Below are 25,440 nucleotides of genomic sequence, written 5' to 3' on the forward strand. Positions count from 1 at the left end.
CCTTCAGCCACATACACTATATTTTTAATCCTCTGTATAAAAACAAACTCAAAATCAACACAATCTTCAGGGAAATTACTGGTGGAAATTGACTTTTCACTATAATGGTGTGTTATTAGCCCTTTCTTTTTAAATATTTTCTTTTGCAGTATTAATTTTTCTTGTTTACTGAAGTCCGTTTAAATGAAGAAATAGCAGAGGTCCTAATTCTAGTAAAGAAAATGAGAGGTTTTTCTGAATTATTTCTCAGTTTATAAAGGTATCTTTTTATTGAAAATGTTTGCAGAAATGGAAGCTTCCCAAAATAAATACCAGTGAATCAAATTCTGTAGAAGTGGCTGACCTGTATTTGATAGAAATGGCCCTAATATGAAGCCAGCAGAGAGGTCTGGTGATAATAATAGGAGCCAGTGGAGTCTATAATGCAGTTACATCCTACAAGAAACTTGATTCTTGCAATATGGTTGATCACATTTTCATTTCAGACCTTTTTTGTATTTTGTGGCTCTCTCTGATAGGTTTCATAATGTAACTTCATCCTTTATTACTGTTTTAGTATCTTAATATGCAGAACAGCAAAATAAAGACATTTTATTACTACAAATTTTTACCCTAATGATGCACAAGGAATAGGAATTATGCTTTACTTAATTGTAATCCTTGAAAGCAAACTATTTTAGTGGTTGTATACTGATCTAAGGCAATTAATAAAAATGGTTAAAATTCCAGAGTTTCTATAGGTCAATACTGTGGTTACTGTTTTGCCTAACAAAACTATCCATGCTAAATCTCTGTTTATTTTCTATTCTTGCCTATAATCTCTGTGCTTTTTTGGTATTTCCTTTTTCCTTGGGATGACAAATAAATCTTCAGAATGGCAAGTTCTATACATGTACGATTCAACCCTATGCACCTTGAGACAGCTTTCTGCTGTGAGAGACAAAGTGTTCCCTCCTTTAATTTTGCTTTTGTATGTAGACAAGAGAGCAACTTCTATATAAAAATGAACTGCTTTGCCAGACACAATCTTTTGTTAGTTAAAATATGGGTTTGGAATCACAGAGTAATCTGTAGGGAGAAAGCATACTTTGTAGAAGTAACAATCTACTTTGAAGCCTATCTGCAGTGACAACAGCACACCCTCAAACACCCACATCTGCTGTAACATCTGGCCTCCACCAGGAAGCTACTTGCGCTGCTAAGAATAAAATTACAGTCATTCCAAGAACACAGGTAATTTTTTTAAAAAAATATATCTCTAGGCAATACATTGGCTTGCTAAGCTTTTACTGTAACCCCCAGTACTATTGTTTTCCTTTGTCAGTATTTAGAAAAACTACTAAATTTTGTGATTATTTTTCAAATGTAATATTATATTATTTCACTTTACTGTGTTATTTCTAACATTATTAAGACTGTTAGTCCTGCACATACCTTCCAGAGTATCATACCTTCTGTGGGACTGGAATGAGGGAGCAATCATTCCGATCCCATGAAGGATCAGCTGTGTAGTCTGCACTCCCTCCCAAAATACACACATAAAATCATAGAATGGTTAGGGTTGGAAAAGACCTTAAGGTCATCTAATTCCAACCCCCCTGCCATGAGTAGGAGCGCCTCACACTAGACCATGTCACCCATGACATGTTCAACTTGGCCTTGAGCAGCGCCACAGATGGAACATTCACAGCTTCCTTGGGCAACCCATTCTAGTGCCTCACCAACCTCACAGTAAAGAACTTCTTCTTTATATCTAATCTAAACTTCCCCTGTTTAAGTTTAAGCCCATTACCCCTTGTCCTATTACTACAGTCCCTCATGAAGAGTCCCTTCTCAGCATTCTTATCAGCCCCCTTCAGATTCTGAAAGGTTGCTATAGAGGTCTCCATGCTGAACAGCCCCAACTTTCTCAGCCTGTCTTTGTATGGGAGGTGCTCCAGTCCCCTGATCATCCTCGTGGCCCTTCTCTAGACTTGTTCCAACAGCAACATGTCCTTCATATGCTGGGGACACCAGAACTGCCCACAGACCAAGTGGGGTCTCATGAGAGTAAAGGGGCAAATCTACTGTATCAAGCACTAACAGCTATTGGCATAGCAAAAAAAATGTGTAAAAATATTTCTAATTGTTTTTTGTTTTCGAAATACAAGTTTGGGAACATCTCTTACTCAACATTTTTTCCCATAAGATAGCCTATCATAACTGATCCATGTTTCCACACCCTGGGTTTTTCAACACCATCAGAGGAAAAAGTAGACTCTCATTCACTTTTTCTTACTACCTGTGTTTCTTACAAGTTTCTGTGGAGCTGGAGTTTACTTCATTGGGCTGGGCAGAGATCAGTAATATGCTTAGTAGAGTCTGTGTTTTCCTCTTTGTTGTAAGTGTGCCTAACAAATTATACATTTAAAACAGAAATTAATTAATCCTTTGCTCCATTCAGCCCTCATGAAAGGTGAATATTTTACATTTCTCAAGTCTGCACATTTCCGCAGGGAGTATGGCAGTGTGAGGTGTAATTATGTGGCTGCACAAGCACAGTGTTACAGTAGGGCACTTATCCTCTCACCCAGAGAGACATGAAAGAGCAATGCCATGTGGCCATAATACTCCGATATTGTCACCAAAATTACCAGTGACTTGCTGTAATTCCTGAAGCTATTGCATAGTCATAAGGTGATTACAGATTTTATCATTATAAGAATGAGCTAAACTCAAACTACCTGCTTGCAATTGTTATTTTTAAACAGTTTCCAGTCTCACTAGCAGGGTCACCCTTAATCATGAGCCTGAGGATGCTAACAGGGATGCTAAAATGGATGGGATAGAGCAGGTAGGGTGTTTTTTTTCCTTTGTAGCAGATGGCAGGTTCAACTGTTTCCAATCAGTTGCTGGCACAGGAAATAGGTTTTAGGACATTTTTGCTTGTTGGAATTTACAGATTGTTGAATATTTTCAGTTCTGAAGTCACATCTGCTGTTGTACTGTTTTGGAGGCTGGGCACTTAAACCAGCAAGTTTGTTGTAGCTATTTTCCTCTTCTGTTTCTCTTCTCTGTATTTCTTCACTGCTGTGCTCTTTCACACAGTTACCTGTCTCTAGCACTTTTGAACTCACTGTCATCAGTTTGTTTTGCCACTGACTTTCTTAGAAATTCGTTGCTTTGCATCTCCTGGCATCTGTTCCTCAAAATTAACCTCCTTTACAGACCTCTTTCCACTGGATTCCCAACTATGAAATATTTGGACAGCCTTTAGGGTAGCTGCTGTGTTGAGTGCTTACATGAAACCCAAGTCTTGTACTAGCTACACCAGTTACTCCAGAAAAAAAATATATACTTGAACAAACTGTTACTGCTTACAGAGGCAGCACTGAAGGGATCTCTACTACTTCTAGTTTTCAGCTCATATATTTTCATTTTTTATCTTACAGACATGCAGCTTGACTCAGCCATAGTCATTCCTATGTATTCCCAGACTTTAGCTAATGCTTTTTTCCCTGCCAGTCCTCGTAAAGGAGAAAATCAAACTAAAAAGAAAGTACACTACTGCTTCCTCTCTGTTTTAAGGCAAGTGATATGTTAAAAACACTTTTTGTTGGCAACAAAGGAGCTGTACAATTCTTCCCATCGCCACTGCAGTATTGGGCTGAATTAGAACCCAGCACTGACTGTGTCTGTCTCTGTGTCTCTGCTGTCCCTGCAGTGCCAGGAATTTTAGTATTTCTAATGATTTGCTGCAGGTTGCGCTGAAGGTCCTTGTGTAGACGATGTAGTCATCAGGAATACTTGGCTTATTGGTCTTTTTATCTCCAAGAGAGATAACTGCCAATAAAATTATAAAAAATAACTGTTAATGACTGTGGTAAATGTCCTCAATATTAGAGCCAAGATCAGCATGTTTCAGCTGATACCTGGCTGGTGTGACAGGCTTTTCTGGTGGGGTTGGAGAGCACCCTAACAGTTGTGCCTCTTCCTCTGTGTGTTGGAGGCAGCATATGGTGTTGCCGTGAAATACTATTTATGTGGGCAGGCTTATGATCAGTTACAGGAGGGTTGAATTTAGTCTGGTAACTCCTAAAATCATACATATTTATCAGTACTCAATCATAGCAGAATTTAGGAGACATCTGTATTTCTTGCACATAACAAAAGGAAGATATACTGCTGTAATATTAAGTGTAGCTCTTTCTCTTCTTTGACAGTCATAATGCAGCTCTTGAGATGTTGTATATCTCTCTGTAATGAAGTGTCAAAAATATTTACCTTCTGGACAAATTACCAGAATAGCAAACACCCTTACTCTGTATTAAAGAAGTTGGTACATTAATGTCAGCAGCTCACAAGCTCTCTCTGATGTTCCTGAAAAGCTGAATGTTACATGAAGTCTCATTAGGTCTGATGAAAGGAAAAATAGTGGTGAAGGGGGGGGAAATGGAAAGAGCAAAGTTAAAATATTTGAAATTGGAATCTGATGTTTTTTCCAAGTTCCTCAGGCTATTTTACACCTGGCTTTGCTCATCTGTGTGCATATGATTTCTGGGATGGAAATAGCCTGGACTGAAATGATACTAAGGCCATTCATTTCTCTGGAGTGCCTCTGAGTTCTCAGAACTTCGAAAATCAACTCATAGCCTGTCTACCAGCTTTGGGCATCTGAACTGCAGGATTTTAGAGACTGCATGCTTAAAATTTCAAATTTCCTCTTTCACTGGAGTTTCATCAGCTGCACTAGTGTTGTGATGTTTGTTCAGAAAGACTGACTTCAACATTTGTGCCTGCGATATTGATACCCTAATTTGGATCCAAAATTTGTTTGTCCTTAGTTGCAAACCTAAACAAGCGTGAAATACTAAAGGTTGTTGTAGTTTAAGCCCAGTCAGCAACTAAGTACCATGCAGCTGCTCACTCGGTCCCCGCCACAGTGGAACAGGGAGGAGAATCGGAAAAAAAGTGTAAACACCCATGAGTTAAGAACAGTTTAATAATTTTAATTAAAAGTAGAATATAATAATAATAGTAGTAGTAATAATAATAATACAATAATAATAATAGAAAATGAGGAGAGAGAGAAGGAATAAATAAGTTGCTCACCACCCACTGGCTGATATCCAGCCTGACCCAAGCAGTGATCGATCCTTTACAGGTAAACTCCCCAGTGGGCATGATGTGCTGTGGTATGGAATACCCCTTTGGCTAGTTTGGTTCAGGTGTCTTGTCTCTGCTTCCTCCCGGCTTCTTGTGCCTCTCCTCACTGGCCAAGCATGAGAAATTGAAAAGTCCTTGATCAAGGTAAGCACTAATGACCAACAACTAAAAACATCAGTGTGTTACCAGCATTAGTCTCAAACTGAAGCTGAAACACAACACTGCACCAGCTACTAGGAAGGAGGTTAACTCTATCCCAGCCAAAACCAGTTCAAAGGTGAAACTGATTTCTCTCTGATATCCCTCTCCAGAAGCTATCAGGAGAACTAGCTACCCTGGATTTGGGCAAGGCTGAGGTTCTGAATGACTTCTTTGCCTTGGTCTTCACTGGCAAATGCTCTGACCACACCACCCAAGTCTTGGAAGGTGAACGCAGGGACTGTGAGAATGAAGACTTTGGGCCCACTGCAGCAGAGGGTCTGGTTCGAGACCATCTTAAGAACCTGAATGTGCACAAGTCCATGTGACCTGATGAAATCCATCAGCAGATACTGAAGGAGCTGGCAAATGAAGTTGCTAAGCCACTGGCCATCATATGTGAAAAATCATGGCAGTCAGATGAAGTTCCTGACAACTGGAAAAAGGGAAATATAACCCCCATTTTCAAGAAGGGGAAAATGGATGACCTGGGAAATTACAGATCAGTCAGTCTCACCTCTGTGCCTGGCAAAATCTGGGAGCAGATTCTCCTGGAAGGCATCCTAGAGCACATGAAAACCAACAAGGTGCTTGGTGACAGCCAGCATGGCTTCACTAAGGGGAAATCCTGCCTGACCAATTTGATGGCCTTCTATGATGGGGCTACAGAACTGATGGACAGGGGTGGAGCAGTTGACATCATCTACCTGGACTTGTGCAAAATGTTCGACGCTGTCCCACACAACATCCTCGTCTCTAAATTGGAGAGACATCAGTTTGATAGGTGGACCACTCAGTGGATAAAGAACTGGCTGGATGGCCGCATGCAAAAAGTTGTGGGCGATGGCTCAATGTCCGTCTGGAGATCAGTAACAAGTGGTGTCCCTCAGGGATCGGTGTTGGGACCGGTCTTGTTTAACATCTTTGTCGCTGACATGGACAGTGGGATTGAGTGTGCCCTCAGCAAGTTTGCCGATAACACCAAGCTGTGTGGTTCAGTTGGAGGGAAGGAATGCCATCCAGAAGGACCTTGACACACTTGTGAGGTGGGCTGATGCCAGCCTCATGAAGTTTAACCATGGCAAGTGCAAGGTCCTACAGCTGGGTTGGAGCAATCCCAGGCACAGCTACAGGTTGGGCAGAGAAAAGATTCAGAGCAGCTCTGTGGAGAAGGACTTGGGGGTGTTGGTCGATGAGAAAATCTCTCTTGGAGATAAAAAGACCAATAAGCCAAGTATTCCTGATGAACCCCCCCCACCCCCCCAGGTTCATTATCAGCACATGAAGTTGAGCGTGGATAAGCCAGGGAGTTTTGTCAGGCTGATCTTTTCTGTATTGTTCATGCCTTTAAGCTAAGCTATGTTGTAGAAGCTGTACTTGCTTAGTACGTGCTTAAATGCACGCTTAAATAAATGCATGCTTAAATGCATGCACACTGTGATTTGTTAGGTATGTGGCAAGAAAGTAATTTATTCTTTTTTTTTTAATTAGCTGCTCTGCATTTCCAGGAAATAATTTCCAAAGAGGTTCATTTCTTGTCTCGCAGGTAGCACACAGGTGGTCTTCTAGACTAATTGCATCATATATTATTCTTTACAAAGTCATGTGTCCCATCCTACAACAGGTAGGCTCTCATCTTTGAATACATGGAGGATCTGAAGCTCTCTTACAACATGTTGACAAAACTGATCCAAAAAGAACCAAGAGAAGCCACTTTGAATGCTTCTTTAACCTACAGCTTACATATTTCTGTTATTCCATTTTTTAAGGTTTCCTTATGTATGTAAAAACTTGTATGTAAAGCAATGTTAGTATTAATAATCTAGTAATACTAATTACATGGAATCTTTGATTGTCATTTTAAGATTTCCTTTGCATCTGGTTAAGAGCAGGTGCTTAAAGTGAAATACTTGATCTTATACGTGCACAAGGTGCTTGTGCCCAGGCAAGGGCTGAGGGGCCTCTGGGGGGAGAGATTGTGTCTGTTCTGGGCTGGGCACAGCAGCTTTCAATGGTCCCATGGCCACACACAGCTGAAGTGGTGTTTTGATTTTTGTATTTGTTTCTCACCAACCAAATATTTTTTTTTATATGGCACTAAATTAATTTAGTCTTGTTCAAGTTGAGTGTGGTTTGTCAGTAACTGTGATTGGTAAGTGAACTCCCTGTCATTATCTCAACCCACAGACGTTTTTATCCAGTAGAGGAGGGGGTGAGAGAGCAACTGGGTGGGCCTTGGGCAGCTGGACATGATCATCACAATACAGTAATCAGATGAAACTTTGGTAGAAGTTAATATCCGGTAAGGTCACTGGAGTCAGTGCGGTTGCTAAAGGAACGAAGGTAACCTGTTGTTGATTCCAGTCATTTATGTACCTCTTGAAAGGGCTGACTTGAGCTTGGTGCTGAACACTGACATTCAGCTCTCAAATAGTGCTGACTGTTAGCACTTGCATATCAACCTGATTTTTAGGTATAGCCATTTCCTCACTTGCTGGTGACATATAGTATGCTTTCACTTTTTTTTTTGTTCCTTCAGCAATTTACTTGTCAAAAGGAAAGCTAAAATTGAGCCTAGTCCTGAAAATCCACCTGTCAAGCTCTCGTCTGCTGTCTCCATGATGTTTAGGGGTTGTATTTACCCATATCAGTTGGATAGCAGGAGTACTCTGAAAAAGCTCACTGATTACATTTACCTACTGACAGACAAAACAGGGTAAATTTGACTGACAAAACGGGGTAAATTTCAGAAATCTCATATCCTTCCCCATCTTTTCTAAAAATGCTAATAAAGGGGTTTGAGATTCACCCAAGAGGCAGTAATAATAAGTTTAAAAGCCTTAAAAGCTATAGATCTAGAGAACAAAAGCACTTTAACACATTTTATATTTATGCTTCTCACAGCCAAGACAGATAAAATTTGTCAACGTAAAGGAAAACAAAACATCAAAACATTTACAAAGGATGCAAGGACCATTTTAAACAGTCTGTCTCTGTGATGAGTGGCACCAGTGTCATGGCGGGAGCTCATCTTTTGGGCAGCTTTGCAGCACAATGGTGTGCTATATGAAACATAGTTGCCAACTCTATCTAAACCAGTCCAAATATTTTTGCTTAAGCACTGTATAGTTAAATCTATTCCATCTTAATCCACTCAGAGTAGCATGAAAAGCACATACAGCTTTGAGTACATGGATTATTCATATGGTACGGGTATTGCTTGGTGGTGCACAATGCAGTCATTGGGCTGCATAGATTCACTTGTTAAATCTCCTTACCGCTATTCCTGAAGATAAAGACAAAGTAGGAGTTATTGAGAATTTTCATCTTACAGATCTTGTTTACTGATGGTGAGGAAACATTTAATGATTAATGGCCATCTATTGAAGGCTTAATGACCTTCCACAGATAATATTTCTTTTAGATGGCAGTAGTGTATCATAATAAACAACTCTTCATGCTACCATAAACCCTGAGTAGGCTGTGATTATTGTTTTTCTTTCTAAATTATGGTGAAATATGCATTTTACACAAAGATCTGCACCTTTTTAAAGGTAAGAATGTTTTTCTGTCCAACATTAGCTTAAGACAGAGGCTGAAGAAGTTATGCCAATATTTTCATAAAAGCCTGCTAATAAAAGCTGAAGTGTTCCAGATGATGAGGCAGTGCCCAAGTCTAATGAGTGAACAAATGTAAAGGTGGTAATTAGTTGCCATCTTGGTGACCCCTTCCTCGATGGAGCACATGAAAGCATTATAAGGGTCCTCCAAAGCGTTCCTCTGATTATGAGTACTGCCTTTTGAACAGGAGCATGATTTGTGCAGTGGAGTAGGTCTGGAAAGGCCAGAACGGGGCTACACAGGGTTGTCAGGCACAAGGCAGGTGAAATAATATAGCTCCTGGGACTGCTATATTGATGCCAGTACTGTATCCTAATTCTGCAGCAGTTCAGCAATGGGAGAGTGCCAGGGCAGGTTTCTGTCCTACACTGAGTCTGTACATCAGTGTCGTAGTTTAAACCAAGTCCCCCAACTCCCGGAGAGTTAGGAAGGAGAATCCAAAGAATGTAGCCCCCACGGATTGAGATAAGAACGGTTTAATTGCTAAGGCATAACACAAAACCCCTACTGCCATTTACTACTACAAATAATAATGATACAGCAAACAGCAAGTGAAAAGAATACAACACCCCACCAGCCACCGACCCATAACTCACTCCACCCTGCCTGGCCGAGCACCATGTGCTCCCTCCTCCATTTTCCTCCAGAGCTCCCCCCTCCAGCCTTCTCTTTCCCAGTATGCCTCCTGGGCATCACGTGTTATGGTATGGAATACCTCATTGGCTAGCCTGGGTCAGGTGTCCTGTCTCTCCTTCCTCCCAGACTCCCCCTGGCTGGAAAAAACCTTGAACAAAAACACCCTCAAAACATGCTCAAACCATGACAATCAGGTCCAATGTACAGCCTTATTGGGATGCTACTCAGTCCTTTTTTATTTGCACACTAAGTGAGGGTGCAGTATATCTCTAAGAAGAGGGAGGACATTCTTGTTGTGTAAGTTTGTGAACTGGGTTTGCATTGCTGGGTTTTTTTTTTTTTTCCTTTGATATTTAATTGTGACAAGACTTTGCCAGTGAAGGTTTCTCAGAATTTAACTGTTCTTACCTGTTCAGTTTGTGGCAGACTTGAAAAGTCCATTTATATTTTTTTTTGTTCTATTCTTTGTTTTGTAGCAGTTTAATGCCAACACAGGAGAAAGAAATTGCTGGAAAAGCAAAACTGTGCATCAAAGTTAAATGAACCATTTGAAGTAATAGTAATGTTGGCTCTCTGGGATCTAACATTTAAAATGTCAGAGTAGAAGAAATTAGCAGGACCAATATAATATGACTTTATTTAAAGGACAAGGTTAATGATTCTTTGCATGCATATTTACCTTTTTGCCTCTGCTTGTTTTCTATTAGGCAGATGATAAAGATACTGGGAATTACAGTGCCATGCAATACAGACTCATCATTCCTCCAATCAAGGATGGTAAAGAAGGTTTCGTGATTGAAGCTTACACCGGGCTAATAAAAACTGCTATGCTGTTCAAAAATATGAGAAGGTCTTATTTCAAGTTTCAGGTCATTGCAACTGATGATTATGGAAAAGGACTGAGCAGCAAAGCAGAAGTACTTGTAAGTATGAGGCAGGCATTATCTTTATGGAATAATTCCTGAGGAAATTCAAACACTACATAAAGTTTAACTCCCAGCAGAACTATAGGAAGGCCATAACTGTGTTTATTTTATCTTTTTAAGTCACTGAAATACAGCATTATTTTTTAAACCAAAAGCTGTCTTGACAATCTGAAACATATGTTCATGTTTCATGGCAGAGATACTGATTTCAGTAGCTACACCAGACATGATATTCAGTATTTTATTTATTCAATGAGCCATTGTTAATAGTTCAATTTAGATTCTAATTCTCTGCATTAGGGATGGACCTAAGTTATGCTCTGGGTATTCTGGACTCAGATGGTAGCAAAAAGAATGCTGGGTTTATGCATTACAAGTATAAAGCAGGTCACATCTGCGTGGTCAGACACAAGCATCTACAGATCATCTCCACCTAGTCTCTAAGCCAGCAAGATGCAGCCAGCTCCTGTATCAAACCTGTGAAGCAGGGTTAGCATGACATTAAACCCAAGTTAATAAGCCAAGGTGAAAGCTTGCTAAACTGTGCTTTGTGTTAATATGAGTAAACACAGATTCTGCATTGGAGTTACATCTAGTGTATCATGTAGTCCAGGCAAATATCTGAGCAGTCTCTGAAATCTAGAAGTCAGTTGACTTACTGGGGAGAACCAAAGTGGCCATATCTTGGTTGGCTATGTCTTAATTGCTTATGTCTAGAAGGGAGACACAAGGAATAATTTTGGGCTAAGACTGTACTTTTAAGTTTTCAGGGAAGCAACATTTAAAAACTGGCACTGGCTTTAGACCTTGAGCTCATGGTTTTGTGCTGAGTAAAGGACATTGACTTAGTCCAGACAAACTATCAAACCTAAATTTCTTTAAAGGCTATATAACTTGATGGATTTTATTAATATTAGCATAATGTCATAGGGATTAAGTGCATTGTCTAGTTCATGGGAATACTGTCAAATGATACAGATGATAGCCATAATACTTGGTATATTGAGTTATGCAGGAATTCAGCAAGTAAACATAATGTAAGATGTCCTCATTCTTGACCTCTCAAAATGATAGGGCATTCTTATGCAATTTATGCAGTAATAGTATATTAAAATATAGCCAGAAGGTATCAACATTAAAATTAGAAAGTGAAGTATGTCTCATTAATTTATAGAGGTATCTCAAAGTTGTCTGAGTGATGAACAGTATATTCAGTGGTTTTGAGCAAGGCATGAAAGCTTAGAGTAGCTGTAGATACAATTACAGACTGACACCATCCCACCATGAAAGTTTGGGTTTGCACTGAGAGTGATCCAAAAGTGAAGATCCTTTCTAGCTAGACCAAACTGTTCCCAGTTTCATGATCTGAATAGAATTTGTCCTGCTGTCGCTGGTGTCAGTTGTTCAGATTAGGAGGTGTTATTAAATACAAGCTCAGGAAGCACACATAGATAAGGGAAATTAATTTAGTTACTCATTTGCAAAAGAGTAAGATACCGGGGAAGAAGGTAGGATTGCACTGGATGGAGATCTAAGGAGACAACAATGACACCAGGAGAGACAGTACTGAGAAGAACCTGAGCAGAGCAAGGTATCCTCCAGAACTGGGGCCAGGAAATTTCCTCACAGACCTGGCACAGGTCTATGAGCAGCATAAACCGCCAAATCCCCTGGTAAAATGTCTTCACACGATAAGGGTGGTCCGTGCATTCCATGTTCCAGTCTGTTCCTGCTGGCTGGGACTGGCAGAACATCATATTAGACATCTGCAGAGCTACTGTTTGATTCCACGTGATGGAATTTCCCTTTTTAGCCTCTGTGAGGCAAAAGAAATAAATAAGAAATTACATTTTAAACCAAGTTTGCTGCAAGTAAGCACTTACAAGTAGTAAATGTGGATAGCAAATATTCACTATGATATCTTTAACCAAATGTTTGTTGGGGTTTAAGAGAGATCCCAAGGCCCTTTCCTCATTCAGCTTCCAGCATCAGCTAATCCCAGGACCCCATTGGTTCTGTATAATGATCAAGAATGTAGGCTCTGCCTTGCTTGATTTAAAAACTGGAAAGTGCCTAATGAATGAAGCATGAGATCGAAGGGGTTGCAGGCTAGCAGTTATCAACAATTAATATGCTTTTATTTCCTCTGCTGCAAACATCCAGTTTGTTGTGTTACTTATTTAATTTAACCTGGAACTTATCTAGTTCTCATCTGAACATGCTGACTTCCAACCCTATAATTGAGGCTGGTGCCTGCTATTTAGCATCACAGTACCTGGCTGTATTTGGTATTTCAGTAGTCTGGAAGTAGCAAAAAGCATTCTAAGGAACAGTGATTTGAATGATCCCTGGTAACTATGCCCCAAAAAGCCTGCAGAGAGCAGGGACCCTGGTGTCTCAGGGAGAGCCTTTGGTTTCCTACCCCTTCCATCTCAGCTCCCAGCATGTTTTCATCTCTCCTGGAGTAGAAGGGAGCACTCTCTTCCCACAGCTTTTGTTACAATGTAGTTAAGCTGGACTGAGTTCCTCATCATAGTGCTGTTTGTAATAATTGAAAAATGAAAGCCTTTACAAATGTGGATAGCAAGCCAGTTAATGTTACTATGGAAACCTTACCTTTATCTTGATTTTTCTTCCACACACTTGTTTTGCTATAACTTGTCATGAATGTGTGCTTATTCATATTTTTGTATATGAACAAGTAGTTATAATTGTGATTCCTTGAATATCACAAGAACTATTACAGGTTTTTTTAGGTGCTGCATTTATGCAGTACTCCATGCATAGGTGCACAATGACTGGCTAGTGTAGTTAATTCTGTTAAATAGAACATTGTTTTAGAGTTCCTTTCAATGATCTTTGTCTAAAATTTGAGTTCATTATAATTCTCTTTTTCTTACACAGAAGTGTGTACATACTACCCAGTGCGTCTGATGACCTTTCAAGAACATTTAAATATTTAAAGTTGAATTAAGCTTCAAAGCTGGTGAATCAGTGTTTGATGTGAAAATACATTATGGTTTGTCTGCTGAAGTACTTACAGGGCTCAAGCTTCTCTTTTGAAAATCAGGGGTTGCTTTTTAGATTTGAATTGGATAACTCTGGTTTTTAAATTTATAAGGTTTAGCATTGTCCTACTTTTCCAAATTGACCTCCAGAATCCTCTATAGGGAGTGTAAGTTTTGAAGTATAATGTTTACTGTCATGTCTATATGGACATTAGCCAAGTTTTAAGAAATGTTTTATTTTCTTCAGCAATATGAGAAGTAACGATTCCTTTCATAACCTAAGGGGAGGTTGGATGTGCTAGTTAAGACAGAGCTATTACGAAATGAAAAAATATTTGAAAGGGAGGAAAAAGCATGCAGTCGTTTTACTGGAAGGCAGCCTTGGGATAAAAAAATATCTTGTGGAGACTAGATCAGGAGAAGTAAAGCAGAGTTTACCATCTCTGCTGAGTATGATGCATGCGTGTAGTCCCTTGTGCACCTTGCTCAACCTGCCATTGAGAAACAGAAGGTTTACATTACTTTTGTGGTAGAAAGTGCTCATGTGAGAAATTTATTCTGAGCTCAGTCTGTTCTTAGGTGGAATTCTGGAATTTTTAATTTTATTATTTTTTAAACAAAACACAAGTATTGAGTGTATTTGAGACTTTTTTTCTGCCCCTCTTAGAGGAAAAAGTTAAAATGTAAAATCTACATGGTAATGTAAAATCTACAGATCCGTGATTCTGTAAGTGAAGTCTAAACTGTGAAGACCAGGTTTCATAGTCTGTCCCTATAATTCTGATGCAGTCCTGCAATTACAGTTCTAGTTAAATCTTTGCCTGCTGTTTATTGGTTTTGGCTGCCAAGAAAAGCGAGATTTCCCAGCTCACTTACTCCTAATTAAAATGAGAAATCTGTATATCAGGGCATGACTATGATGGCAGGAAAGTAATTATTCCATTCTTTTTGTATCGGGAGGATGCTGTGCATGGGAGTGCCAATTGAATTTCACTCTTTTGTTTCCAGGTCTCTGTGGTCAATCAGTTGGATATGCAAGTCATCGTCTCTAATGTTCCTCCCACCCTTGTGGAACAAAACAAAGAACAACTTATAGGGTAATAAATTTTTTTACTCTACAAATTTCAGACAATTCACTGGGTTTATGTTTAGATTCAGCAAAGAGTGCTCCCTTTTATGTCACAATCTTCTTTACTGACAAAGATTTGAAAATGAGCAAGCAGGTATTTTGATGGGGAGCACAACTGGCTGAGTGGCAGCACCTCTCCCCCTACCTCCAAATCTGCATTTTATCCCTCCCCCAGAGATGGCAGATCTGCAGCACTTCTTTGCATGCACATTTGCCTGCTTTGCAGGCTGAAACTTGGTTTAGAGCAGCACCTAATACAGACCATAGTGGAATCTCCGAACACTGAGCACAGAAACTGCATCTGTCAGAATCCAGGGTATAAAACAAAGCACATCTCCAAAAGGCTGAGGCAGCATGTCTCAGCGAGCTGTATTGCTTCACTACGATTTTATTCTGGTGATGCAGCTGTAAGGGAAAGCAGAATTTAGAAAAATTATAGTGATACAGTTAATATCACTAACTTCTCTAACATTCTTTCCAACCCAAACCATTCTATGTTATTATGATAAAATTTTAATTGAAAAGCAATGGTTACAGGGTGTCAATATAAGGGCCTAGGAGGCATAAAATGTTGTGATGGGGGGATGGGTAATTAGAAACCTTAATACCTTGCAATAAAAGGGATATATTGTATCATATTGGAAACCAGCTAAAATCCTTTTAGTAAAATATGTTTTAATAGCATTCATACACCACAGCATCATCAGCTGCCAGGAGTCAGGCTTTCAATTCCAACTTCTTTTTGTAAGTCAAAGACAATTTCCTATACTTTTTGTCATTAGGCATATGATCATGATTTAGACAATACGGGAAAGAAAATACTGCAGCAAATAGTTTAGAAACGTTTCTTTCTATTCTTCTGTCACTTTATTACACACTGATAAATGGCATTTCTCAGATTTCAACAGATCTGTTCCATCTTGCCTGTTGTCATACCTTTACCTCTCCACGTAATTTAAAATACCTTGGGGATGGTGATGTAATCACTCACTGAAAAAGGATGTGTTGTCTGTAAATGGCTCATGTCTTCGCTGGGCTAGGAAAAAATATCAGTGGATTTGCTTCTGAAGATTTAGAATGTTTCCCTTTTCTTTCTCTATTTTTAGCCAGGCGTAAGTCAGCTCTGATAGATTCTAACATCAGAAACACTAATTAAGTTGCTCAGACAATAGTGTGTATTCACAGGGACTCCATTTCTTAGAACTAAGAATAATAAAGGAGTCTGCTTGCTTAACACTTAAGATCTAGTTTTCCAAAAGTGTCAGGTGTTTGTGTTGGCTGGGGAGGCAGAAGAACAATATATCTTTAGGGGCAGAAATAGGAAATGTTTGTTTCTGCTTTACTAAGCCTTCAAGTTCACCTTAGTGTGCGGCATTGTACAATTTTTAATTCGCAGAATAGTTTGTAGCCTTTCTGGGTTTCTGCTTTCTTGAGTTGTGAAGATGAACATGTGTTCTGTATCATTTGTTTCTAAGTGACACAGAACAATCTCATACTAAATTGGACTTATGATGTGTTTGAGATCCTCTGAGTTTTGGACTGTTCTGGTGCCAAGGAATCACCAGCAAAATACTGTTGTCTCTTATAGAAGGTGGTTTAAAAGCAGCATGAAACAAGCCTGGTTTCAATGAAGAGTGTCAACCACATGACATTATTCATGGGACTGAGAGCATGAATGCTGCAACAGGTGACATGGCAAGAACAGGAGGAGCAGATTTCACAATCCCTGCAAAGATCTGCTTTTGCAAACACTGAAGCAGCTTGATTCCAGCTTCTAGCAGGTCTCAGCAATGTTCAGTGCCTCAACAATGATTTGTGCCATGACCATACCCTCACTCCTCTCCTTCAGGACCAAGAGGATTAGCAGGCATATCCTGCCACAGTCTTGGAAAATGGCCCAGAACCACATTCATCAGTCTCCATGCTCCAAAATATCTCTTCTGCTAGGGTGGAGTCTTGTAAAACTTGTTTCATGCTGTTCTGGCCCTTGTGCATGGAAGTCTCTGACAGATGTGTAAATACAATGGTTGGATTTGATAAATTTAAAGGTCTTTTCCAACCTAAATAATTCTATGATTCTATATTCTACAGTAAGAAGCATTTGAATGATTGCAGAAATAGAAAAAAAAAAACAAACAACACTGCCAGGTTTTGAGTTTTCAAAATTAGCTTGGGAAGCCTTTACCTTCTTGAACAGTGTGAGGCTAGCAAAGGAGTGTAGCATAAGAATTTCACTTCTAAGGGTAAGCTCCTAAAGACAGCCTTTGCTGGAAGAGATTGCATTAGCTTGTTTTAAAATTGTTGCATTCTTTACTGAAAATATTTGAAGAGAGCAAAAGTTTCAGAAATAAGTTTGCATCTGTGTACTTCTCTGTTTCAAATAGAAATACATTTATTTCATTTCCATCTTCAAATTTCTTGGGTTTTTTTTTCCCCAAAAAGTTTAAAAGATTGCTCTTTCCCTGTTTTTTAAAGGCTTTAATAATTCATGTAGGACATAAAAACAAATCAATAGGAATTTGTGTTTTTTCATGGCTATAGAGAAGATACAGCTACAGGCAAAGGAAAATCAAATAATTTGAACACCTTTTCAGGCTGAAGTACTTTTGTCCAAAGAGGTTTCTGAGTCATTTCAAATAATGCACTAATTTATAAAATTAGAAGACTTTGGGTAATTCATTAACAGATAAAAAAACTACATCATTAACTGAATTGGTCACTATAGAGGTTATTCAGCTCTTTCTCCTCTCATTTGGCACTTGAGTGATAGTAAATATTCCCTGAAAATTCATTTAACCACTAATTGCAGTACTTGGTGATGGGGAATAATAGGGAAGTGGGTACTTGAGTTGTTTTTTAAATTATAGCGATTTTTAAAAATAAAATAGTGATTTAAACAACTTTGGAGGACCAGTTATAACTGTTTCTCCCTACCTGCCTGTTATTTTCACTAAAGGGTGGATACAAGGTATTGAGAAATATGATTCTGTTCTACCACCCTGGAAAGACTTACTCAGCATAGCCCTGAGATGTGTGTTGGTTAATGGTCCAAATAAAGGAAGCGTACCATAGAAAAAAAGATTTAAAGTATCACTACCTATTTGGCTTAGGATTTTGGCTTTTTGAGGAATACAATGGCTATGTCTTTAGCTAATGTTTCTAATAGTGTTGTGATCCTTTGCAGTCATTCACTAGGGATCTTGGTTTTCCTCCAACTGCTTTAATTTCATCAACAAGTTTTTCATATCCTCCAGACTGTACATCAATGTCAGATTTGCCATTTTTCTCACCCACTATAGTTATGTCTATTCAGACAGATTCATTTATGTCTGCTGCAGAAGATGACAGAGAAAATGGAGTGAGGCTTAGTGGAAATTTCAGTTTGTGTTCCTCAGAAAATTTGGTGAGGGCAGACAACACAGTGTTTTTTCAATATGGCAATGTTTGTGATTGCTTACTTGTTGGGCAAGTAACAGCATTTCAACTAGAGTAAAATAGCTAACCTCATACAAAGAGCATTTAGTTCTTTGGGTTTCATGTGATTGCAACTTAAGCTTTTTGCTAAAATTTGGTATGCCACATTAGCAGGAGAGAGCTCTGTTTCTCTCATCCCATGAGTAATGGAAATGTCTTGTGAACAAAATTCCTCTGTACACTCTTCTATAGATGGAAAATAATTTTCTCTGAAATGGAATAATGGAGTGGCTCAAAATGAGTGCTTTGATGAAATACTCCATAGATATTCCTCTTGAAAAGGCTAGTTTTGCCCTACAGCCTACAAACCCTACAAAATGAGATAATACTGCTTGGGGAATTCTTTCTACCTGAACTACAGCTAGCCAAAACCATTTGGGCATCATTTTCAATGTTGATGCTTTTTGCAGTGTGTGCTTTCTAAGCTAATCAAGAGAAAGCACATTTAGCTGCACTTAGACTCCTCTGGAGCTGTTAAAGAACACTGCGTGGGGATTGTCTCCTCACTTTCAAAAATTGTGTGAGGTTTACCACATTATTCTTTCCTCCCTGTAGTGAAAAGTGAGCCTGGAAAAACAGAGTTTCTTTTCCATCCACATGAAGAAAATCTCCCACTGGTAGTGTAGGAGTATTTCATTGGAAAAGAGGGTCTGATGGAATGACCTCACACAGTTAATAAACATACATGGATAAAACAACAGAGCAGAGAATTGTTTTATTATTTAATAAGAAATTGTGTAATATGTATAAATATTTAAACACTGAAATCTTAACTTTCCACATCAAGAAGTTTCTGTAGTATCCTGTATTTTAGTGGGATCTTGGTGGTGATTGTTGTATCTTGACTGAAAAAACTGACAAGTCATGGTGCCTGTTATAGTGCAGAGGCAGAGATCACGAAATGCTTGTACTAGTCACATATTGTGGGCTTTGAAGCTTGTCTTCTGTCTGTGTCACTCAAGCATTTTGTGCTCTCCTGGCTGAGGAGTTTAGGTGCATTCCACTTCCTGGCCAGACCTGCCTCTGGAAGTGGAATTCAAGTGAAGATGCTTCTGTGTAGCAACTTTGTCTTCTGGATGTTCATGTGTATTGTGTGCATCTTAATAGAGGTTAGTCCCTACTCTTCAAGACAAAACTACTGGAAATAACATATGTGATACTTCCAGGGCACTTTTCTCCTTGTGTGCTTTAGCTTGTTATAGACTGCCATCATTTATACCTTAATGCTTATAAAAGAAAGCAGCAGTTCCATAGTTCAAAAAAATCCACACTCAGAACCTCTAATGCAATGTAGAAGTGACCAGGAAATTCATTAGTAGAAAATACAAAGTGCTGATCCTTGGAGATATGTAGAGTGAGTGTTTTGGAATACAGAAGTTCAGCCTGCTAACTTTATAGCTTGCATAGATAAAGTTGACTGCCATCATTTCTAAAAGGCGTGTCTGCTCTGCTGCATAGAAATTGTGGTCTGCTTTAAAGGAATGTCATAATATATACTGTAGCAATATATATTGCTATAAATTATATATCATAATATACATCACATGAACATTGTATTTCATATATAATTTTATGTATAATCATAGCATGTGAGAAAATATATTTTGTGTATAGGAGCTGGATTGCATAGTCCTCTGTTTAGGGAATTGTTTCAAAACATGGGTCATTTCCCTTCAGTAGCATTTTGCTGTTGACAATATAGCAAATGGTGTTTTCTAATCTCAGTTGCAGAAGCCAGCCGGTGGCATTTAAAAACGACAGCTGATGTGAGTGCTTTACATGGCACTTGTGTGTATCATTGTATTTTATATCTCTGATCCTGCTTTCTTTTTTGGAAGAATGTTGGTATGTTCAGTAATTGGGAGCATGAGCGATTGCCTGTGAAATGTCACAGACTTATCAAGATGTGGCTGTGTATAATAAAATCACATGCTATGAGTAATCACTAGGATTCCAGCATTCTTGGTGCCTTTAGTAAAGCCAGACACAGCTATCTCTTGGGTGGGACACCTTAGAGGAGATTGTTTGGAAACACAGTACCTCTGAAAGCACCCCTGAGCTTATTAAATTATTCAACCTTAGCATACCTAAAAAACTTAGTGGATTTTTTCTTCTCAGTCCATAGATTGCTAGAAAATAAGCATCTCTTTTCTGCTGGCCGAAGATGCAGTGTATAAATCATTCAGACTCATTAGTTTTGCCATTCTTTTGCTTGTTTTATGATTTTTGCCACATGATTACTGAATTAAACCTAATTACAGGTGACTGTTGCATATTGGGGTGGTGGCAGTGAACTTGCCATTAAGCACTCTTCACGGCTAGCACTTACATTCTCTCTCATTATTAAATGTTCTTTAGTTTTGCGTATTGCTGTAGCTGACTTATTCCTTGTCTCAGCACTCTCTGATGCTGTTTTATGGGCTCATTTTTCTGCTGGCCCTTCGGACCACCTCCGCTCTGCCTTTTTCCCTTCCACTTCATTGCACTGTATTGTTTTATTCTAAATTAAATTGCAAAGTTAGCAAATAAATTAGATTATATTTAATTAGATAAAATAAGTAGCTTAGAGGGACATTTGCCACCACCTGCATTATATTTCATATCCACCCTACATTTGGCTTTGCTTGGAGAATGCAGTGCATGCTCTAGTTCTCATTTTGTAGTGTTTAACAGAGCCCATTCTGTTTCTTAGCTGATCTTAGCCTCCCTCTACTATAATCAGGATGATTAATAACAGTAGGCTACCATTATTAAGTTAGGTAATAGAGACCAAAGCTTATTCAACTCCAGCTTTTCCATTTGCTACTTCCACTGCCAGCTGGGAAGCACTGGTTTAGCAGTCTTCTACCCCTTCCTCTCAATAATACCGAGCCCTGTTCTGTTAATGTATTTTCTCTGAAGTGCTATAACGCAGTGCATGGCTTCTCAGATAAAGCTGTAAACTTCTGCTTTATTCTGAAATTGCTTACTGTTGCGGTAAAAACCCTTTTGTGCTGAGATCCGAAGAAATGTCTTCTGGGTCAAAGTCAAGATGACTCTGTATTACTCTTCGGGTGAGTGTAGAGTAATGTTCCTTCTGTGAATGGGAGAAATGATACTGAAATAAAAAGTTGGAGTGCCTGTAGGATTTTTGGAGGACAGGATTATACATGATGAGCACAAAAAGAAGAAAAACCTTAGCAACATGTAAGAAACAAAATTTTCTTTATGGTGTACAGTCGAATATTCTTTTATGGGATTAAGATAAGTAGGTATAAAAACATTGTCTCTGGCTTGTTTTCTAAATAATTTAGATGTTCTTATATCCAGAGTAAATTGGCTCAGTAGTACTCCTTCCTGCTAGACACATGCCTTTTGTGTGATGTAAATGTAGAAATAATCTTTGTCAAAAGACTATTTTATAAAGAAGGAATAGTCTTAGGCTAGAAATAAACCCCAATTCTGGCTTTTTTATTCTACACTGCAGAACAGAGCAGGCTGACTTAAATGGCTAATAAGGGCTTCTTGACTTGTGTTGACAGCTCCAAAGCAGCTCAGTACTTCTCCAGAAGACACAGAAGTAGTATAACCTATCCTGTGCTATATGAATGTTGTAATAAGGCATCTGGGATCTGGGGCCAAGTGTATCACTCACTCCTTCCCCCCAAATCTATTGATAACTGCATGGGATGGGCTAAAATTGTTACTTATCTGCTACTGAAATTACAGTAGAAAATCCAGCAGTTTATTTGTCAATTATTAACCTTGCAAAAACTCAACACAGCCAGAATTTAAGCAAAATTGAGAGTGTACTTGGATTAAATGAAGCACTTAAAAAGTCTGTTATGATGTGTACTGGCAGAACTGAATGCTCTCATCCATGCATTTTTTTCCAAATTTACCTGCATTTTCAAATACCTAGAATATGAATTTATGCTTATTACTAAGCTATCTCATGGACTTAGAATTTTCATTGGAGGAGCCAAAAGTTAGGCAGGATATCTAGTCTTCACCACTTGTAGGTCCAAGTCTATGGTACTGGTTATTTTAGAGTCCTGAAAGAAAAAAAATGTATTTTTAAAAGGTGCTTTTTTTTATTTCTTAATATATTTTTATGTGCTTCAGAAACATAGCAGACAATTGAATTGCTAGAGAATTTAAATAATTTTTCTCCATAGAATTTTCTGCTAAGTAATTGTCGAGTAATTAAATTCAGGTACTGGTGAGGATCTAAAATGTTCTACAGATTGAATTGTTTCTTTTGTTTGTGCTTATTCAAAGGATATGCATACAACTTGACAATTCAGCTCAAGGGTATAAAACTACTGGAACACTGCTGTGCTTTCAGGCTGTGTCATGCATCTTCTCTGCCAAGGACAGTGGAGGGTCATTAAACCTTGCTGCTGACTTACCAAGTCTTACATGACGACTATTAGTCTAGTTGAGTTGTCATTGCTGGATTCTCCCAGTGTGGCTGATTCCATATTTAATATTTTGGGATTAATTAACTGATTTGTATGGACCTTTCACACTAGTTTCCAAAGGGCCTTCTAAGTAGTCCTTTGCATCTTTGCTAGTAGCAGTATCTCTCCTATGCTGAGGCATACATCTGGGATGCTGGATTTGTGCAGCAATGAGGAAGAGGCAGCATGATGCTATGATGCCAGGGTGTGGCCCTTAGTTTAGTCCTGTGCTCAACAGGGTCTCCTCTAATAATGGGGAGTAGCAACCTCAGCCATGCCATGCGGCATGATGTCTCAGGTGCACCTAGCAGCTCATGGACATAGTGATAAGTGTGGCACAGGAATGTCATGCCTTATCCCAGACCTTGGATTGTGGTCTGCTGTTTGCAGAAATGTTCTTGGAACCAGAATGCCACAAGGCAGGGGACAGCTCAACAAACCAACATATCTGCATCAAAAGGAGCATGACCAACAGATTGAAGGAGTTGATCCTGCTCCTCTACTCTGCTCTCGTGAGACCCCACTTCGAATATTGTGTGCTGTTCTGGTGTCCTCAACATAAAAAGGACATGTTGGAACAAGTCCAGAGGAGGCCCACGAGGATGATCAGGGGACTGGAGCACCTCCCATATGAAGGCAGGCTGAAAAAGTTGGGGTTGCTCATCCTGGAGAAGAGAAGACTGCGTGGAGACCTCTTAGCAGCCTTCCAGTATCTGAAGGGGACCTACAAGGATGCTGGAGAGGGACTCTTCATCAGGGACTGTAGTGGTAGGACAAGAGGTAATGGGTTCTAACTTAAACAGGTTAAGTTCAGGTTAGATATAAGGAAGAGGTTCTTTAGTGTGGGGGTGGTGCCCAAAGAAACTGTGAATGCTCCATCCCTGGCAGTGTTCAAGGCCAGGTTGAGCAGAGTCTTGGATGACATGGTTTAGTGTGAGGTGCCCCTGCCCATGGCTGAGGGGTTGGAACTAGGTGATTTTAAGGTCCTTTCCAACTCTAACTATTCTACGATTCTGTGATTCTATCTGTATGTTTTTGCCTTTACATTTCTTTTGCATTTAATGATGAAAAAAATAGGCTCTGGGTCTTCAGGATATTTATGGCCACATGTCTACAATGGCAGTGAAAATCCTCTTGGTCTTAATTTGCATTAACTGGTGTCACTTGTGGGAATTCAGAACATGATGGTAATGTACCTGGAGCCATTTCTGTTCATTACATTATGTCTGGAGAGCTAAAATTGAGTTAGAGAAGGAGGAAAGTCTTGTCACTTGTTAAGTTGCTGGTTCTGCCTCTCACTACATCACTGCTAAGAGGACAGTAATTACCCTCATTGCATTAACAAGTGACAGGCAAATTAAACTAACTGTTGCTTACAAATCATAGAATCATAGCATTGTTTGGGTCAAAAAGGACTTTAAAGATCATCTAGTTCAAATGCCCTGACATAGGGAGGGACACCTTACCATGTTGCTCAAGTACCATCCAACCTGGCCTTAAACACTTCCAGGGATGGGCAGTCACAGCTTCTCTGGGCAACCTGTTCCAGTGCCTTACACCCTCACAGTAAAAAATTTCTTACCAATATCTAATCTAACTCCACCCTGTTTCTGTTTAAAACCATTCTTGCTTGTGTTATCACTACATGACCTTGTAAAAACTCCCTCTCCAGATTTCTTGTAGGACCCCTTTAGGTATTGTAAGGCTGCTCTGAGGTCTCCTTTAAGCCTTGCCTTCCCTTCCCCAGGATGAACAAGCCAAGCTCTCTCAGCCTGGCTTCATAGGAGAGGTGCCCCAGCCCTCTGATCATCTTTGTGACCCACCTCTGGACTTGCTCAAGCAGGTCCATATCCTTCTTGTGTTGAGGGCCCCAGACAGGTTGAGTCTCACAGAAGCGGAGGAGAGGGGGAGAATCATCTCCCTCAACTGCTGACCATGCTGCTGATGATGCAGCCCAGGATACGGTTGGCTTTCTGGGCTGCAGGTGCACACTACTGGCTCATTTTGAGCTTCTTATCAATCAGCAGCCCCAAGTCCTCCTCTTCAGGGCTGCTTTCAATCCAGTCTCTGCTCACCCTGTGTTTGTGCTTGGGATTGCCCTGACTCTGCGTTTGGCCTTGTTACACTTCATTCGGTTTGCATGAGCCCATGTCTCAAACCTGTCAAGGTCCTTCAGGGTGGCATCCTTTCCCTCCAATGTGTTCACCACACCACACAGCTTGATGTCATCAGAAAACTGGCTGAGAGTGTGCTCAATCCCATTGGCCATGGCACCAACAAAGATGTTAAGCAGAACTGCAGATTCTATTGTTACTTAAAGTATGTATTTTAAAAATTAGTTCTTGTGGGTAGTACTACAAGCAGGTGGCCACTTTCAGTAAGTTTTAAAATACTACAGTTTTCAGCATCACAAGTTCAGCTGAATGACTTCTACAGTAACTCTATGTGGAACTGCCCCATTTTTAAGTGCATTCTTTAATTGCTACTTTTCAGTCTTCAGTACATTTTTATTACATATTTCAACCTAAGCAGGCAATTTGTGTGTTTCAGATGAAATATTCGTGTCATTTCACTATACTTGTAGTGTTTCGTACAATGTCAGTTAAAGCCAGTGACTGTGGCGTACCTATTTCTTATAATCAGAAAGCAGTATGCTATTTGTTCTTCAATTTTAATCATGTTTTAGACAAAGATGCCTTCCGTCCTGTGTTCAGCTGTAGCAGATATTTCACTTCTTCTTAGTAGACACTTTCAAAGGCAGTGAATTCCAGCAGAAGCCATGCCAAGCATTTCTGAGAAAAGGGAATGTTGTCACAAATTCTGCTAAAAGTGACTCTACATTGTAACCTTCCAACCTTACA

General features: G+C 39.4%; 1 protein-coding gene across 3 annotated transcripts in view; it reads left to right on the forward strand.

Annotated features, from left to right (window-relative positions):
- The window catches only part of PCDH15 (protocadherin related 15), a 353,847-nt gene that overhangs the window by 293,393 nt on the left and 35,014 nt on the right, over positions 1-25,440 (forward strand). For all 3 annotated transcript variants that reach the window (XM_013130209.3, XM_013130207.2, XM_013130208.2), the window contains exons 26-27: positions 10,308-10,523; positions 14,543-14,631. In XM_013130209.3, the coding sequence (XP_012985663.2) occupies positions 10,308-10,523; positions 14,543-14,631 (305 nt within the window). The remainder of the gene's footprint in view (positions 1-10,307; positions 10,524-14,542; positions 14,632-25,440) is intronic.

This window comes from Melopsittacus undulatus, chromosome 4 (genome assembly GCF_012275295.1).
Source record: "Melopsittacus undulatus isolate bMelUnd1 chromosome 4, bMelUnd1.mat.Z, whole genome shotgun sequence".
NCBI lineage: Eukaryota > Metazoa > Chordata > Aves > Psittaciformes > Psittaculidae > Melopsittacus > Melopsittacus undulatus.